The 19,955-nt window shown below is 42.3% G+C and overlaps 1 protein-coding gene across 1 annotated transcript in view; it reads right to left on the bottom strand.

Annotated features, from left to right (window-relative positions):
* The window catches only part of TMC1 (transmembrane channel like 1), a gene marked incomplete at its 5' end in the record, with an annotated part of 69,509 nt that overhangs the window by 14,328 nt on the left and 35,226 nt on the right, over window positions 1-19,955 (bottom strand). The window contains 5 exons of the mRNA XM_075932632.2: window positions 5,323-5,451; window positions 9,337-9,489; window positions 10,193-10,372; window positions 16,605-16,799; window positions 19,352-19,496. Coding sequence (XP_075788747.2) covers window positions 5,323-5,451; window positions 9,337-9,489; window positions 10,193-10,372; window positions 16,605-16,799; window positions 19,352-19,496 — 802 coding nt within the window. The remainder of the gene's footprint in view (window positions 1-5,322; window positions 5,452-9,336; window positions 9,490-10,192; window positions 10,373-16,604; window positions 16,800-19,351; window positions 19,497-19,955) is intronic.

Genomic DNA, 19,955 nt, shown 5'->3' with positions numbered 1-19,955 from the left:
CAGCCATTCACATGGAACTTTTGTAGTCAGCATTGCAAGGTATTTACATTCCAGATATGCTAAACATTCACGTGCTCCTTAATGCTTTGGCCACCATTCCAGAGGCCATGCTTCCATGCTGATATCACTTGTTAAAAAAATAATGTGAACCCATTGAAGGGGAATTGTATGTCTCCTACTGTTTTATCCACATTCTGCCACATATTTCCTGTTATAGTAGTCTCAGATGATGATTTGGCATGCAGCTCATTTTAAGAACATTCTCATGACAGATTTGACAAAACGCAAAGAAGATACCAATGTGAGATTTCTAAATATAGCTACTGCACCCAACCCAAGGTTAAAGAATCTGAAGTGCCTTCCAAAATATGAGAAAGATGAGGTATGAAAATGCTTTCAGAAATCTTAAAAGAGTGATACCATGATGCAGAAACTATAGAACCCCTCCCCGCTCCCCCCAAAAAAGGAAATCAACTGTCTGGTGGTGGCATCTACGTCAGATGTCAAAAATAAACATGCATTGGTCCACATTGTTATTGAGCAGCATGGACACTAGTTCTGCGGAATGGTGCATGAAGCATTATGATTCTTTAGTGCATCTGGCATGAAATATTTTGTAACGGTGGCAACAACAGTGCTATGCAAACACCTGTTCTCACTTTCAGGTAACATGGTGAGCAAGAAGCAGGCCGCATTATCTCATGCAAATGTAAATAAACTTGTTTGAGCATATGGCTGAACAAGAAATAGGACTGAGTAGAGTTTTAGGCTCTCAACTTTTCTATTCTTTTATTTTTGTACATAATTCTACATATATATGTTCAACTCTCATGAAAAAGAGATTGCCCTATAGTATTTGTATTAGGTGCATTGAAAAACACAATTTCTTTTGTTTTTACAGTGCAAATATTTATAATAGAAAATATAAAGTGATCACTGCATACTTTGTATTCTGAGTTGTAATTGAAATCAATGTATTTAAAAACATAGAAAATATCTAGAAATATTTAAATAAATCATATTAAATTATTGCTTACCAGTGTGATTAATTACGATTAATCGTAATTCATTTTTTAATCGCTTGCTAGCCCTAGTCCTTTTAACATAATTCTTTGTATAAAATATATATGTCTATATATAATGCTGTGATATGTATGTTGTTTATACAGCCTTTGTTCTAAAGTAATAAGAACACTGCCCGCAAATACAAAATCTCTGTACTTATCCATAAAATAAAATCAATGTTAGTTTTGTTGACGTTGTATGAAGTAAACTATTAGATAAGTTCTATTTTCTGAATATTTATTACTGGTGACGATGAAAGAGGCAGAATAAACAAAGGTTGTTTTTTTTCCAAATGAAATATTGTCAACAAGGCTGGCAGTGGGAAAATCTTGGACAGATTCACCAATAAATTCTGGCTGCTTTGTGTGCTCCAAGAGCATCTAAAAACTTGGCTTAAATGGCTGTTTTAACTAACTAGGGGGGCAACACAAGGTAACTAGACTACAAATCAAAAGCTAAGGGTCCAAATCTCTTAAATGTGATCTTGCATCACCCATCGCTACTTCATTTAGCTTTATCAACCAGTGGCACTTAGTGAATAATAATTAATAACAAAAATAAGGAATCCACTTGCTCTCAAGTAAACATTCCACAGCTTTCATTAACACCTTTTTATCTGAGCATCCCATTTGCTAGCTGCCCCCAAGACCATGCATATTCCCAGGTTAGCCATCAAGAGAGTGCAATTGTATTCTGTCAAAGTGTAGCTGTGCATAACGGGCCTGCTGATGTGTAAAAGGTATGAGACATGGTATTTTGCTCTCTTAGTCCATGCTCTATACTTAGAGCTCTTGTCCATCCAAGCTTTGCTTTATTGATTTTGTTGTTATTCTTTTAACATACACAAAGGTAGCTAAGAGCAATAGGGAAAGAAAAATTAGGCAGTGGTATGAAATACTAACTGGAGAAATTGAAATGTTAGCTGACTGGATTCAAACATGAAAACTAGACACTAAAATCAGTCAGTTTAATACTTTAAATCCAAGTGAGTAAAGCAGTGTCTATTTTGTTCAGAGGGCTAAATTACTATCTTTGTGAGCCAGGGAAAGAGGGAAGAGGAACATTGTTGAAGAAGCTGAGTCAAGATACATGCTCTCTTAGTAGGGAGCAATGCCTCAAGGGCACTGGGCAGAACACAATGAGCAACAGGACTTGCTTCAAGTTGAGTGTCCATTCAGCAATGTGCTTACGCACACACTATTTTTATGTGTGAGTAGCCCATTGATTGTAGTGAGAGTATTCTCAAGCTTAAAGGCATAATTTGGCCTAACCCTATCTCACCTCATAGATCACTTTCTATGAAACAGTGTCTGAGTCACATTGCCCCAGAATCAGGGACAGTATTGTATTGTGGGGTAACAATGGTGATCTCACAAGTGACACTGCTTATTGTTTGCATGTGTCCAAGCTTTAGAAACCATTAGGAAGCAAATTGGCATATTTTTTTCATTCTTCTTCTAAAGCCATTTCCTGCAAAGAATGCTAAAGGAGTTTTGCCACTCTGTTCAAAGAAACTGACTATTATCCAGTCAGTAAGATTTACAGCATATCTACTCCCATGGCCTTTGGTAACATCAGATGCTACTCAGCTCCGTATCTCCTTCCCATCAAACCCTGACACCTCCCAGATTTCCTGGGACTTCAGTGAGGATAAATACCTACACAACGAGCAGCTGGCTGCTCCTAACACTGGGAAAATTAGAGTCGAATTTTGTAGGCAGAGGGAAACAGGCCAAGACTATAACATAACTCTAAATGGACGGCATCTGTTCTCCAATGGCATGAAGACTTGAAATCACTCTGGACCTTTCACTGCCCCTGGATCTCTTAATACCCCTAGTGCCCCAAAATGCCTTTTGCTCCCATTGGCAGGTGGAGAAGCTGAGACACTTTCTCTCTGTGATGACTCTCATGAACTGTCTGAAGTGATTCATGCATCCTTCACTTTCAACCTCAACTAGCCCAGTGTCTGTGGTAAATCTGAAGACTGAGGAAACTCTAGCTGGTCCAACATGTAGCAATCCATCTAAGTAGCACAGAGTAACAAGAGCACATCATTACAGAGCTTCACATGGTATAGTGACTCCCTGTCCAACACCAAGTTTCATTTATGTGCCTGTTTTTCACATGACAGAGGCTGGGTCTTGGTTATTTCAGGAACTGCCTGTATCTTGAGAGCAACAACAACAGCTTCATTTGTCCAGGATATTGGCTGTTAACAGGGCTAAAGCTGAAACTTGCCACAGCAGAGGGCTCTCTCAGTGGCTGGCTCATAGCTATGGAATTTTTCCACCAGAAACCAGAATGACAAACGTCCTAACCCCCGTATTAGCTTTCCCTGAGTAATAACCTGACTGAATGGTTCAGTGTCATTTTTTTCCCTGAAAATAGTGCCTAAAAAGCTTTGAAAGTATGTGTGGATTTATTATTGACTGTAATACAAGGCAAGAGGGATAGATGAGGAACAAAAGGAGAGGTCAGTTTTACCCCTGCATTCTATTTAATGTGTTAGTATTTAATATTATAAAGATGAATGAATGAAAATTACCATGAAATTTAGTGTGTAGGGGAACTCTGCTTACACGTAAAACTTACCTACACTAGGCAGGGCCATCCCAAGGGAGCACAGGGCCTGAGGGGCAAGTCCCTCCTTCCAGTGGCCCAGGTGTGGGACCTGGTGCAATCCCCCCACACCGCAGGCCCCGCCCCTTCTGCAAGCCCCATTCATGCTCTGCCCCCTTGTCCTCTCCCTTAAAAAATGTGACCTGGAGGATTATGGTGCCAGGTGCAGGAGCAGCAGGGATTGGAGCAGCCCGGCAGCCTGCTCTGCCCACCACGCAACCCTCTCCCAGCCTCCTGCACCCCACTTCTCCACAGCAGCAGGAAGCAGAGCTCCCTGAGGCTGGGTGTCAATGGGGTTCCTCCCATCAATAAGACAGTTGGGGTGGCCACTGTGGGAGTCCCCAAAAGCACGGGTCCTGGAGCAGCCACCCCGATTCGTCCTATGGACAGGATGGCTGTGACACTAGGAACCCGTTATCCATATACTTTACCTGTATACTGTACTAGCAAAAGCACTCCTAGGCTATGTCTACGCTCACGGCTTCTTGCACGAGAATTATGCAAATGAGGCTAAGCATGGAATATCACTGAGCCTCATTTGCATACCTAATGAGCCACCATTTTTGCAGAAGAGGCTCTTGCACCAGAAGGAGCTGTCTACATTGCCCCTTCTAGTGCAAGAAAAACCCTCTTGCGCAATGCCGCTATGCCGATTATTTTCAGGAATAACAGCATTGGGCAAGAGGGTTTTTCTTGCACTAGAAGGGGAAGTGTAGACAGCTCCTTCTGGTGCAAGAGCCTCTTCTGCAAAAATGGTGGCTCATTAGGTATGCAAATGAGGCTCAGTGATATTCCATGCTTAGCCTCATTTGCATAATTCTTGTGCAAGAAGCCGTGAGTGTAGACATAGCCCTAGTGTTGGCACAGTTTATATCAGAAAAAAAATGCTTTTACTAGTATATCCCCTCCCTGAGCAAAACAAGCTAAGGCGGCAAAATCACAATTTTGATGGTACAGTTGTGTCTACACTGGAGGCCTTTGCAAGCATGTCTAGTCAGACAGGGATCACAGCCCTGACAAACATAGCTGTGCTGGCAGAAGTCTTTAGTGCAGATATAGGTGTAAGTTTACATCAAGTTCCACTCTGAATGCTTTCTATTGTTGTTTGACTAGCTGGTGTGAATAGTCAAACCAGGGAAGAACTGGCATTAGAAAACATTCTAAACTAAGGATGAAATCCTTGCTCCATGAAAGGCCATGGGGTTTTGTCAAAGACTTAAATGAAGCCTCATGCTCTCATCCTAGATATTTCTAATGCACCTGTCACCAAATTGAGTCACTGTTTTAATCAGGTGAATGTAATATGATCATGATTAATCTTAGTTAAAACAATGTGCCAACTAAATTTCTAACCCATCTAAAAGCAGTTCTTTGCTGCTTTTTCTCCATTCCACTGGCCAGTTTAATCATATTAAACCATTTAAAGCTAGAGCCTTTAAAATGGAAATGTCTGTAAACAAAAGTAGTAAGAGAGCCAAAAGGAGAGGAGAAACTATGTTTAATGTGGGTCAGGGAATTCTGAAGTTAACATATCTTGTCTTCTCTAACCTTGGGATGTACAAGAGGAAAATAGAAATTACTACCAACAAGCCAAGTGAGTATCTGACAATAGGATTGAAAGAGAGAGATACTTACAAATCCGTACTCCAAGTCCCAGCACCAGCAGTAATTGAAAAACCTGACAAAGACAGCTCTCAGGAAATCCCCAATTAGAATTGTGATGTACGTTGTCATAGTGTCAGAGATGGTCAGTCGCACAAACTCCTGTTGACACAAGGTAATTTTTAAGATAAAATTTAGGCTAGTCATAAATAAATACTGGGAGACATTCCCAGATGTGCTCAGCAGGAGAGGGGAACAGTCTGCTCCATTAATACCACTAAAGATCTTTGGGGCTTACCAGGGGGCCAAACTGGTCCCCCAGAATGTTAAAGTAGTACCAGGACTGCTGTAGTATGGTGGATAAGAGCCTGCTAAGTGACCGCTACCCATTGGGACTGCCAGATTGTAATCCAATCTCCTCTGTGGAGTGTGAAAAATCCTCTGTCCTGGAACACAGGAATTCTGCAACAGTGGAATTCTCTTCTAGATGATCTCTGAAGTCCACTTTTCACTCCTGATACCGTAAACTTTCAAACATGTAGGCTACGTCTACACTGGCCCCTTCTTCGGAAGGGGCATGCTAATTTCTAACTTTGGAATAGGGAAATCTGCGGCGGATTTAAATATCCCCCGCGGGATTTAAATAAACATGTCCGCCGCTTTTTTTCCGGCTTGGGGAAAAGCTGAAAAAGAGTGTCCAGACTGGCGCGATCCTCCAGAATAAAGCCCTTTTCCGGAGGATCTCTTATTCCTACTTCAGGTAGGAGATCCGCTTTATTCCTGAGGATCGCGCCAGTCTGGACGCTCTTTTCTGGCTTTTCCCCAAGCCGGAAAAAAAGCGGCGGACATGTTTATTTAAATCCCGCGGGGGATATTTAAATCCCCCGCGGATTTCCCTATTCCAAAGTTAGAAATTAGCATGCCTCTTCCGAAGAAGGGGCCAGTGTAGACACAGCCGTAGGGTGCACCATTATTTCTTTTCCTACCCTAGTTCCCACAGGTATGAGGGCGGGAGGGAGATGTCCTAGTAGAAGCTTCACCACTTATTAGACCTCATCCCAGATTTACTCATCCCTCAATTTTTGGTCCTATTTTTGTGGTTTCCAGAAAGTCTGTCCCCATCACTGGTTGGTCTCAAATGCTGCTGAATTAAAACCTTCGTCCCTCTGTGGCACATAGGAGACTGAGTTTTGCATCTTGTAATTCTGCACCAGAGAGTCCAGCAGAGAGCCTGCTACACTATAGTTTACTCCAGGCTATCTGCTCCCTACTGGTGACATCTCCAGCTGGCTTCCTGAGGGGACTGTATGATTTTCCAATGAAGATCCTGATTTCCAAATGGGGAACTTGGCAGTGTGACTAGAGCATCAAAAGCTAGGATTCAATGAGAATTTGGTCTCCGAGAGAAGCCAAATGTTTGGTCTCAGAGGGTATGTCTACACCACAAAGTTAGTTCGAGCTAACGGACGTTAGTTCGAACTAACTTTCATAGGCGCTACACTAGCGCTCCGTTAGTTCGAATTTAATTCGAACTAACAGAGCGCTTAGTTCGAACTAGGTAATCTTCATTCCACGAGGATTAAGCCTAGTTCGAACTAGCTAGTTCAAATTAAGGGGTGTGTAGCCCCTTAATTCGAACTAGTGGGAGGCTAGCCCTCCCCAGGTTTCCCTGGTGGCCACTCTGGCCAACACCAGGGAAACTCTACTGCCCCCCTCCCGGCCCCGGACCCCTTAAAGGGGCACGGGCTGGCTACAGTGCCCGTGCCAGGTGCGAGCCTGCCAGCACCCAGCCAGCAGACCCTGCACCTGGCACGGAGCAAGCCACCCACCCGATGCCCCCCAGCCCTCCCCCTCTTCCCGGGACCAGGCTGGCGGCTCCCGGGAGCTTGCCCGAGACCGCAAGAGGCGGGCACCCGCCTGGGCTAGTGCGGAGATCGTGGACCTTGTCCACGATCTCCGCACTAGGCACAGGAAAGTGGCCGGCTTGGGCAGGAGATCTGCCAGCCTGGCCACCCAGGAGCAGGTGTGCAAGAGAATCAAGGGGGTCCACTGAGACCCCTGACCCTGAGCCCTGAGCTTACAATGGCCATCCTGGGTCAGACCAAAGGTCCATCTAGCCCAGTAGCCTGTCTGCCGACAGCGGCCAACCCTAGGGACCCTGGAGGGGATGGACCGAAGACAGTGACCAAGCCATTTGTCTCATGCCTCCAGCCTTCCACAAACCTTGGGCAGGGACACCACTCCTACCCCCTGGCTAATAGCACTCCATGGACCCAACCTCCATGACTTGATCTCACTTCCCTTTAAACTCTGTTCCAGTTCTAGCCTTCACAGCCTCCTGCAGCAAGGAGTTCCACAGGTTGACTCTTTGCTTTGTGAAGAACAACTTTCTGTTACTAGTTTGAAGCCTGCTACCCATTCCTTTCCTTTGGTGTCCTTTGGTACTCTTGGGAAGGGTAAGTGGAAGGAGGTGAGGGAGGAATGGGGCACGAGCCCCCTATGGGGAGGACTGGGCTGGCTCTGCAGGCTTCTGGGGGTGGAAGCTCTCCTGCAGCCCCCCAATTGCCCCCTCTCCCCAGATGGCAGCCTGCGGCAAGTGCAGCCGGGCTGATGGCCGAGTGCTGTGATGTGCCCAGTGTGGGCACTCAGGGCAGTCCAAGCCAGGACTGCTTTGCAGAAGCCATATAGGTCACTGTGACAGACTGCTGGCTAAGCCAGAGTTCTGCCTCTGTAACCTAACTGAAGAGGCTGATGGCAAACAGCTGAGCAAGCCCAGACCTGAAGGGCTATTAGAAACAGCTGTGGGCTTCACAAGCAGAGGACTATTTAAGACAGCAAAAGGGGAAGCGAGAGGAACCAGGAGGAGAAGCAAGGAGCTAGGGTATGGCTGAGTGTGCTCACGGGAAGATGCACTTGCTGGCTGTGTTCGCTGTAAGCTTTGTAAATAGAAGTGGGAACTGACAATAAAAGGCACGGGTAACTGCACCAGAAGGTCTCTGGCTGATTTGTGGACCAGAAGGTGTCCAAGGGCAAGGGACTTGAGTGAGGACCTGCAACAGTCACAGATAGTTCAGAAGAATGTGTCTGTTCTACAGATTAAAACAGAACTGCTAGGTATATCCATCAGTAAACTGTGCTGGCTGAAACAGCATAGGGCACATCTAGCATTACTTCAAAATTACCATGCGAGTGTCTATGAAATAATGGACAGCTTATTCCGAAATCTGTAAACCTCATTCTACAAGGAATAATGTTTATTCCAAAATAGTTATTTCAAAATAAGGTATGTGTTGACGCTCCACTTCTGCTATTTTGAAATAGCCCCTCATCAGGGCCATTCTAAGTTATTCCTCCTCAGTATCTCCTGGGGCTCTAAATTGAGAGAGCACATCTACATTAGGAAAGGCTGCCTCCCACTAATTTTGAAGCTTATCTGCAATGTAGATGTGCTATTTCAAAATAAACTATTCTAGAATAACTATTCCAGAATAGTTTATTTCAAAATAAGTGTGCAATGGAGATGTACCTCTACAGTCTTAAATTGCAGCAAGTCACCAGTTATAAAAGATGGAGAAATAACTTTTTAAAAGCACAGTGATGGCTATTCACAGTTTTGTAACACTTGCCATGTTGAACTTCACATTTTGTACCTTTTGACACACTCATTTTGCTGTCACAAATTAGCCTTGGGTTATCAAAATTCTTTGAAGGGGTCAATCGGGCACCTTTCATGAGTGCTAAATATGCTGTACAGGACAGAAAGAAGAAGAAGAAGAGAATAGAAAAACAGAGGAGAAAAGAAACATTTCCAGTCATTGTAAGCTATAGTTAACGTCTGAGGGCAAGGGGAACTGTGAGGCCCTGAAAGGATTCAACAAAGGTACAAGTATTTCTCTGCCCATTAGCTAAGAAGTGACATGGATCCTGTCTTCCCTTAATTCACAATCCTTTCCTATTTTAGGAAAATGCCAAGTGATAACAGAAATAAAGAGTGGTGGTGATATAAAATCCTCTGAGAGATTCATTATACTAAATAAACTGCATTACCTGCCCTACCATTGTTTCCCAACATGGCCCTCTAGGGACGTCTGCAGGATCCACCTGTATTGGAGGGGCAGTGGCATTTTCTGGTATTGTACCATTGTAGAGGCTGGCTTCCCATATTGTCATGTTGTACTTCACTATCTTCTCTTCTTCCAGCTAGAAAAAGAAATCCCAAATGTGTTTTTAATCGACAGATCAACTGTATGAACTTAACTCAGTAGTTCTTAATCTTTCCCATGCTTAGAACTTGCCTCCCTTAGAGCTCGATTGGGAATCATAGGGACATGATGAAGTGATCACTTCTAGAATGGTTGATGGAAGATTGGAAACAATTATCTATCCTGTGAACTTTTGAGATTTTGGGGGGAAAAAAGACCATCTTGAATCTGGGTGAAAAGTAAAGATCATGGGGAAACAATTGCAAAACAAAAAATGAAAAATAATTAGGGTTGCATCAGTCAAAGTGTTATATTTTGATTTTGACCATTACTCTATTTTTTATTATAAATAGTTTACATTTCTAAACAAAAAATTAGTTCACATGAGAGATTTGTGTTCTGAATATTTCATTTTGCCAATTTCAGGGAAAAAAACAATTTTTAGTTGAGGAATTTGTTAAACCAACTCTTTTTTCCAATAAATTTCAGGTTCAACAAATCACTGTTTTTCTGATAAAAAAACCTTTTTATTAATTGAAAAATTCCTCCCCAACTGTAGTCACAACCCTGTAACCCATGTTTGATCTCCCTAGAGATCACAGCACCATCTTGGGAACCCTTAACTTAACTTGACCCTCATTAGAAGTTTAAAAAAAAAACCATGCGTTCAATGGTGATGGAAGATCTCCTGGTTAGCTTGCCTTGAGATTGATCTCATCCATCAGGGCAATGATGAATGTGTAGAGATTGCCCAGGAAGAGAGCAAAGATGCGCCCCAGCTGCCATCTGAGAGCTATTCGAGGGTGGTAGTTTTCCAGAGAACTGATAACATCAAATAAAGTTGGACAGAACATTCCCAAAAGAGACATGACCATGTTCACCTGCAAAGAATCACACAAGAAAAAGTCAGACACAAGTCCTTGACTTTTGATCTTCCCCTGCCATTTTAGCTGGTATTTCACCCAGTGTACAAACAAAACCTTACTGTGGGAGTTTACATGAGGGGCTCGTCTACATTGGCCCCTTTTCCGGAAGGGGCATGGTAATTTTTGAAATCGCAATAGGGAAATGCGCGGGGGATTTAAATATCCCCCGCAGCATTTAAATAAAAATGTCCGCCGCTTTTTTCCAGCTTTTAGAAAAGCCGGAAAAGAGCGTCTACACTGGCCCCGATCCTCCGGAAAAAGCGCTACTTTGAAGTAGGAATAAGATCCTCCGGAAAAGGGCGCTTTTTCCGGAGGATCGGGGCAAGTGTAGACGCTCTTTTCCGGCTTTTCTAAAAGCCGGAAAAAAGCGGCGGACATTTTTATTTAAATGCCGCGGGGGATATTTAAATCCCCCACGCATTTCCCTAATGCAATTTCAAAAATTACCATGCTCTTCCGGAAAAGGGGCCAATGTAGACGTAGCCAAGATGTTTTCATGGGGGACTAAACTATGGAAAAAATCAACTATAAGCTACTGTAAATAATTGGGGAAATGTTCTTAATCTCTGTTTAAATTCTTTTTAACTACTAGCATTGAAAAGGATAATAAAACATTAGTTACTTTATTCCAAATTACACCTATTTTCAGGCCAAACTCTGCATCAGATTTGAGGGATTCACCATTTCCAATAATTTTTCATGTCAAATCCATCCCTTGTATATGTACGAATAATAGATTACCTAAGGGGTCTGGGTTTAAACAATATAAGGCATTTTTAGAACAATGCACCACTAAATCAACTGTGCTCTCCTTTCTATCTTTTGTGATTAGCATTCTGTAACTGCATTAAGTTATCTATACAACTTTATGGAAGTGTACTTTTCCCTCACTCCCTGATAGGGGAATGGGAAGAAAAGCAAGCAGCATCCATGAGTTGAATAGCCTATAGCATAAAGATATCTGCTAATCATTTTGAAACTCAGTATAGATTATACATTCCACAGAGTGAATCTAATTCCATAAGGTGTTCGTTTCTGGAGTACAGGTGAAATTGATTTTTGCTCTTTTGTGCGATTTTTCTCAGATATCTTGGGACTGCCTGAAATTAACCTCTTATGTGCCCACTCTTGCCAAAATGTAAGCAAAATGTAATGCATTTTCAACATTGTTATAACAAAGGATAGATTATACTTCTGTTTGCACACATTACATGACAAAAGAAAGAAACTACACAGCAAGAAAAATTACCCATTTGCATTTGCAAATTCAGAGCATTGGTGTCTCATAGCGTTTCATCAGTGGGATCGGTGTTCTCAATTGTAAGAAATAAATGGCATTTGCTGCTTTTCTATTTTTGGATTTTAATGAGTGCTAATTACTTGATGTTCATATTTATAGACAACCAGTAGCACATTCTGCACAGCGCTAATAGCACAGTGACTAGCAGGAGATTTTATGATTATACAAATTCAGTGCTGTTTCCTATAAATATAGAAAGGTGTTTAATTATCACTATTTAAACAACTAATTCTAACAAAAAGAAATAGCACTTGTTAAAACCAAACAAATAAGTATTTGTAGCTGGCAGCCCTAGCAGCTTCTGGCTTTATAACTGAAGAAGAGAGAATCTATTTACCCCTGAGTGCTATTGATTTAAAAGGTGGTGGTTTTTATGTGCTTAACTATTTTGCAAACCTAAATTTGACAGAAATCTTGGCCATTGGTTCTTATTTTCATGCCTTACGGTGAGGTGTTCTTACTTTTTATTGGTGTTATTACTGAAAAAATACAGGCATATTGATAACAATAAAATATCCATGAGAATCTCAGAAGTGCTTAAGACAGTACCAAGACAGTACTCTGAGACAGTACTGAACCACTGAACTAATGCCCAGAGAGAAAGAGAGACAGGTCATCGGTAGATTGGAATTGGGTGTTTCAATCCTAGAGGTGAATGCACACAAGTGAATTAACCCTGATACCCGCCCTCCCTCCAATATTCAACTTCTCCATATTTGCTGGATTTTTTGCCAACCACTAAAAATCTACAAGGAACAAGAAGTGAATTTCAAAAGTAATGTCTACCCTATGGAACGGAGATTATATTGTAAGCATGGAATAATAATCACCAGATACCCACTAACTGGTGTGCAAACTCTAGCTCCAAACACATCCTTTCCCCACACTGAGAAGTCAACTATTCTGGAGAGCAAACATTTCCATGGCACTTTGAAGGCTAGAAAATAAACAGCTGCACAAGCAGCTCTGATTTTCCCACTAAGTGAGGTTATGAATCTTATAAGTAGTGCTGTAACTGCAGGGAAGTCTAAACACAAGTTCCCAGCATCCTAAATCACACCAACGATGAATACTGAGTGCCCATTGCTTGCTGTTTAAATTACAAGTTTTAAGAATAAACAGTTTAGTCAATATAAATCACTCTTTCCCATCTTACTGAATGCAATAATAATAAGCCCTACAACTGAAGGCAGTAATAAAGGTGTATTTTTCATGTAAAATTAATTAGGAAGAGGATTTATATTTTATAGTAGCAAAATCTCAAGATGTCTAGAATTAAAACTAATATTTGACTTAAGGACACCTTACATACAAATGTGGTGATCTATTCTGCCCCCACTGCTGTTATTTTTAAATTGGAAGATATGTCTTTGTAAAAATCCATTGTCTTCGAGTATGCGAGATCTTAAATGTAAAATTTGTTCATGTGTGGTATTTTTGTTTGCTGTTGGTAAGATTTTTTAATATAACAAGACATTATCTTTCAAATGTTAATGACTCTGTGTTGGCTGAATCAGTGTGTCTTCCTACAAGCTATCTACGCTTTTATTATATGCCTTTTGTTTAAGTAATTCTGCAAGTACACGAGATAAAAACAAACAGAATTTATTATATGCATTTTTCCTGACGCTATCAATTTGCTTCCAAATAATAATACTTAGCTTTTATATAGGGCTTTGCATCAGTAGAGAGCCCCGTGTTTTACAACAGAGTCCCGTATCATTAACTCCATTTTACAGATAGGAAAATTGAGACACAAAGTGGTAAAGTAACTTTCCCATATCACCCAGCAGGCCATTGACAGAACGAGGAGTTAGATTCCAAGTCTACTGAACTCCACTCAGTATCTACTTTCTTTCTTTTCCAAAGAACAGGCTAGACTTTCAGAGTATGTCTAGACTACATGCCTCTGCCGCCGCACTGTGCAGGCTCAGCTGATCGTCAGCACAGCGCGCTAGTCAAGACGCGGATCAGTCGACAAGGGAAGCTTTTGTCGACCACTGCCTTATGCCTCGTGAAACGAGTTTTAAAGGAGCGGTCGACAAAGGCTTCCCTTGTCGACCGATCCGCATCTTAACTCGTGCGCTGTGCCGACGATCAGCTGAGCTAGCACAGCGCAGCGGTCATTTTTATTTTAATGAAGCTGGCGATATTTAAATTCCCACTTCACTGACTATGTCGGGTAGCCTATTTTACATGCCTCTGTCGGCAGAGGCATGTGGTCTAGACATACCCCCAGCTATGTATGGTCTAATTGGTTCAGCTGAGGTGTGTGTGGGATGGGGATATAAAAAGAGCCAGGTGTGACTCACTGTTTTTGAGGTTCTGCTCTGGCCCAGTATTATCCCAGTGGAGAATAGCAAGAGTACAATAGTATTCTGGTCATACCATGGGGCTACCTAAATGGATGGTGTAATAGCTAGTTACACTGACTCTACTCTGCAACCCGATGTACCAAGGAATCGCCCCTCTGTACCATCAGACGGATGTCAAAAGATTGGAATGCAAGAGAGAGTTTTGTCCACTGTTTTTTTAGAAGGAAAATGATGAGTACTATATATCATTGTGCTTAATATAGAGCCTGGCTTATCACTTCTTAATCACTCCTTGCTCTAAAAATTCTCCCAGTGGAGCCACTGAGAGGTTTGCTGGAATAAAGTACTGAATGTGCTTAATAAATCATAGTTTGTAGTTCCTTGCTACGTTAGGTGCTGTTGTGTGGCTGTGACCTGGGAATTAAGCCAGACAACAATAAATAGAGTAAACTTTGGAGAGCACCGACCGATGCTCTTCTCCTTTTGTCACAGAACAAGGATTTTTCCCCAGCTGCGTATAACAAAAATCTGTTATTTTAATCTCATATACATAAACGTACATCAGTGTAAAGCAAGAATAATAGTAAAGACAATGGAATTGCATCAATACAGAATCAGCATAAACAAAAGGGCAGTCAGGCCCAAAGTTTTTTTTTTTTTTTGGTGTGGTCTATATTGTAGGGAAATGTGCCACATTTTTTAGACCTAAACTTGTGTGTGTGTGTGTGTGTGTGTGTGTGTGTGTGAATGTCATGTTTATCCAAAGACTTAATGGAACTCCCCTATGTCCTTGAATTCACTCTGTTTGCTTGAAACTATGATTTATTACTTCTCCTTTTGCCTGTGTTTACCTAAAGTAACCAATAGTAAAGGCTTAAAAAAATAAATGTTACTGTTAATATACAACCCCATCCATCTTTTTGGCCAACTTGAACTACACTACTCAGCTGGAATGCAGAAATATACTGTCCATTTTTTCCACCAACATGGTAAATCGCAAGATACCTCACAATGCCATTAACAGGCTGTATTAATAAAGTAGTTGAGGACCTGTCATTAGTTGCTTTAAATGTGTGCAGGAAATTAGACAGCTTGATGTTAGACTTTGGTCTGTGTAAGGGATTCAACATAAAAGCTGTACTGCTGACAGACGGATAAAGGAAAGGGAGAATGACAGGAATGAATAAGTGCACTCAGATGAATCCAAAGAATCCATTCAGCAAACCCAGATATATAAATCCTTATACTCCCCTTCCCCACAAGTGAAGAAGAATCAATAACCAGCAGTATGAGGGTGGTTTCACTGGAAAGGTAGCAAAGGATGCAAGGAGTGTACACTGAGGGTACGTCTACACAGCAACATCATTTTGAAATAACTAGCACTATTCCGAAATAATGTAGTCCGCGTCTACACAGCAGGCACTTATTTCAAAATAATGTTGACTGTCAGGCTGGAGGACTTCTTACTCCAACTCCTGTAACCCTCATTGTACAAGGAGTAAGGGAAGTTGGAGGACGAGTGCTCTATTTCAAAATAAAAAGTGCTGTGTGGATGCTCCCAATTTCGAAATAAACTATTTCATAATAAGCTATGCAACTGACATAGCTCAATTTGCATAGGTTATTTTAAGTTAAGCCCTGCTGTGTAGACACACACTGAGTGTCCACAAATCTTACAAGTCGGGATGTGAAGGACTAGTCAACTAGTTGCTTCCCCCTCCGCCCCGTTGCTGCCCCTTGTTGGGGGAAAGAAGAAGGGGTACTTCAAAGTGGCAGTACTGCTTGAAGCCTGGGACCAGACCCCGGACTCCATGTGGTGCTACCGATTTGAAAAGTCGCATGCAGCTCGGGGCCAACTGAAGTGTCCCCAGGCAGCACACAGCATTTCAAAGCAGCAGCACCATATGGAGCCCAGGATCACCTAGGGACTTCCCAACTGACCCCAGGCTCCATGCGGCACTGCCGCTTTGAAATTCCACTGCAGCATTTCAAAGCAGCAGCACTGCATGGAACCTGGGGTCAGCAGGGGAGCCATGGGCTCCATGCGGCGCTTTAGCCTTTGAAATGTAGCAACAGCCCTAGGGTCATCCACAGACAAGTAACAGTCCAGTTCAGCAGCTAAGCCTTCTGCATCATCAGCCACCAGGCCCAGCACCCCCACCTCAAAGTTTCCTAGTTCACAATGATTCCCTTGCTCACCTCCCCATGAAACAGATTTCTGTGAAGTCAGTTTTCTTAGACCCTTTGCACACAGACCCTTTGCAGGGTTTTCTGGAGTCCTCTTAGGAGCTGAAAAAGAGTGCCAGACCAAAGAGCATGGAGGACAAAGGGGATATAATCAGGGCTGAAATTAAAGTGGGGAAGCCCAACATGAAAAGCTATTATAAAAAGCAAAACAAAACACACTTGTCTTAATGAATATGAGAAACAGAGAAAAGGGAAATCTCTTCTTACCCATTTACTATCCAAGCCCTAATTAAAAGACAAGAAAAAACACACTGTAGAGCAGAGAAAGAAAGAGAGAGCTGTGCCTTCAAACCACATCTGTTTCATAAAGTGTGCTGGGACTAACTTCATTTCTCTCCCACCAGCCATAGTTATCCAGGCCTTCCAAAGCAAACTTCTGGGATCTCCTCACAACAAAATAGATGAGGTACCCACTTCCAGCAAGCGTGCACAGGGCAAAGAAGTTAGCAAGAACTCTCAGGAATCGGGTTAGATGAATGTTTTCTTCTTTTCGGTTCTCCTGCTCCTCCACAATAGCTTCCTGCACTTATTGGAAACAAAAGTGTAGTTGTAAGTGAGCAGCATTAAGAACATCAGGCTCTATATTGTCTGTTCAGCTATTAGATAACAGGCTTTTTAAATAAATCATGATGAATGGTGTTTACTCCTGGGCATCTCTTAAGAAGGTGACGCTGATGTATCACAGTCTCTCCTGGATCTGTGGGGCCTTGCTGGGTTTGGCTTGCATGAGTATAGTCAGGCTCATTTTCTATGGCTTTTTCCCCATTGAGTTTGTTTCATTTTTTCTTACACCTGAATTCACATGCCGAAGCTGTAATTCAAAAAAAGTCAAAGCACTGATTGAATTCACCAGGTGCTGCCAGCACTGACTGAATTCACCAGGTGCTTTTAGAGACCCAGAAGCGTAAGTGTGGGATCAGCTTTCTGAAACCTTTTTGTTAAGGAACCAGGCAACTCTTGTGTGGCAGTGGAAACAGCTCTGTAAGTCTGCAAGTCTGTAGGTCTGTAAGTCAGAGGGACTGAAAAGGGTTTGTGTGTAGGAACCCCAGGCTAAACCAACTCTGGATGATTTCTGATATTAAAATGAAGGATTTGTACTTCATTTGCACAGTGTAGGCTGAAGGTGAATTTAAGGGCTCTTGAGTAACTCTAACCTTCCTCCTCCCTGAACTTCATCAGCAGAAAGAGTTCACACAGTCTCCAAGATGTTCTTGTAGAGGGAGAGTTTAGTTACAGCTTCTTACATTACTGTACATAAACGTATCAATCGCCCATCAGGGCAGCAGGATTACTGCCTTCTAACAACTCTGTGTGGCTCTGCTTTCTTTACTACTCTTTTGCCTATTACATAAGGGAAATAAGAGAGCAGAAATTCTTGAGTGGAGCCCTGGCACCATTTAAGTCATTGGTAAAGCTCCCACTGAGCTTAGTAAGGCCAGACATCACCCCTTGACTGTTCAGCTCCCAGCCTGGTCACAGAAATGAAGGTAGGATGGCTGTATCATGGGATTTCCATCAAGAACCTCATGTGATCTCTCTAGATCTTTCTCAATTGAATTTTTCTTTATGTCCCCATGTAGGCTGACTGCCCCCATGTAGGCATAGTAGAATGTGAGGGGAGGACTGGCAGATCTTCACAGTCCTCTACCCTCCGTAGGAAACTACACAAAGAGCCACTGTTGCTTGAGCTTGTTGGGCTTTATTCTGCACCCCCAGGACCTGAGTAACTCCCAGCAAAATTACTTATATCGTTGAGTGGGGGAGAGATGCCCTTTATGTGTAAATTGCGGGGGAGGGTTGTCAGCACCCTGGACAGAATTATGGAAAGCACAGGAGGTGTTGCTGGTTAAGTGGGATGGAATAAGCAAAGCTCTTGTTCCTCCAATCCTTAACACAGTTGTAGCCTCCTGCACTCTCCACACTAACAGGGGAGGACAGGGCATGCTGCATTTCCCAAATGAAGCATGTGGTAGAAACAGCTACATGCTCTTGCCCCATGGTGTCCCTAAACTGCTTGCCTCAGTACTCTACTGACAAGCTGCATGCAACCAATGTGGCTGTTGCACTACCCCTCATGTACTCATGAGCACACCAGGGACTGCTGAGGTCCCCAGACAACCCTAAGGTTAGAGTCCAGTCAGTGAATGTGCTGCCGTGCACAGGGAACTGGGCTGTGTCTCCCTGTTCACCTGAAAAATAAAATATTTGTTGCTGTGAGAAAAAAACAAAGTGACCTTTTTTATTTTACTGAGATGCAGGTGTGATGTCAAACTTCTGAATCCATATTTTTTGACACGCCGAATGGGCCCTTGTGGCAATGACTTTGCTGTCTAGTGGCATCTCTTCAGAGCAGCAAGAGAATATGATAATGTCAGTGCTGCAAATGTCACCAGCATTTTTTAAACAAAACTTAAAAAAAAGAGCACCATAGAAACTAGAAGCTAGGAGAGATGAGGAGGAGAAGAAAAACATGTTTACATGGGAATCATTTTGAAAGGACATGTACAGGAGTCCCACAGAACACAGCCATTTCTATGAGTACTGCTTACCTGCTGTAGTATCAGAAAAGAGAGAGTGAGATACCACAGGACCTAGTTCCACTCTCCTACTGGTTTTAGAGCAGCATTTCTTAAAGTGTGTTCTGTGGCACACTGGTGTACTGTGAGGAAGTCAGAGGTGTGCCGCGGAGAGAACAGAATTCAAAATGGCAGCCCTTAAAGGGATAAGCCTCCTTTTAAAAAAAAAAATTCTCAACAACTTTTCTCTGGGGGCTTCTTTTATTTAGTCAACAACTTTTCCCTGGGAACAGCCACCCTTAAAGGGGCAAGACTCCTTTTGGGGGTTTTTTGTTTTGTTTTTTTGGGGGGAGAGGGGGTCAACAACTTTTCCCTTGGGGGCTTTTTTTTTTCTCAACAAAAAAATCCTTGGTGTTTCCCATAAAAAAAAAATTGTTTGGTGTTCCTCGGTCTTGAACAGTTTAAGAAACACTGTTTTACAGTGATATATCTCCATTGACTGACTTTGGTATAAAGGGAGAGTCAGGTTCACTCTTTGTAGTGAGCTCTAGCTTACCTTAAAACTTGTTGTGATTGAGGCAAACTTATTATCCGCTGTTTCAGGATTGCCAATCAAGTAATCCCAGCTTGTGAACATTTTCCAGCTGAAATTAAAACTTGTATCATCCCCGCCACCTTCCTCATTTGCATTCTTTGCCATTCTGCAAAGGCCAGAAAGATGTACAAAGAACCCATGGTTAGAGAGAAGCAGCAGTTCTCTGTGAAGTGATTTAGATTTTCAAATGTTCCTCATGTTACAGAATATCATGTTATGTCATCCCAAACCCAGGACATGCACTCCAGTCCCATGATGATGAAGAAATGATGGGCAGACCATATCGGTGAAGTCGCTTCATTTTCTCACTACAGAGTTTCTTATTTGTTTCTTCAGCAGAATGTTAGAGAAGTTCAGTTGGATGAGAAACTCAGCAGGAAACAAGATTTCAAAAGAGAAGACTAAGTTATCTTAAACAGAAAACTATAGAAGACCTACAATGCTGCTGATCAGATCCTAGGTTTGACCAAGAGAAAAATAAATTCTAATAACTGTCCAGGGGGGAAAAAACCTTATTGCATGACTAAACAAATTACAAATGCTGCTTTCTTTTATTCTGCTAGTC

The sequence above is a fragment of the Pelodiscus sinensis genome, chromosome 6 (genome assembly GCF_052426305.1).
Source record: "Pelodiscus sinensis isolate ZL-2025 chromosome 6, ASM5242630v1, whole genome shotgun sequence".
In the NCBI taxonomy this organism is placed as follows: Eukaryota; Metazoa; Chordata; order Testudines; family Trionychidae; genus Pelodiscus; species Pelodiscus sinensis.
Note: the sequence above shows the minus strand (reverse complement) of the source record. Positions and strands in the feature narration are given on the sequence as shown.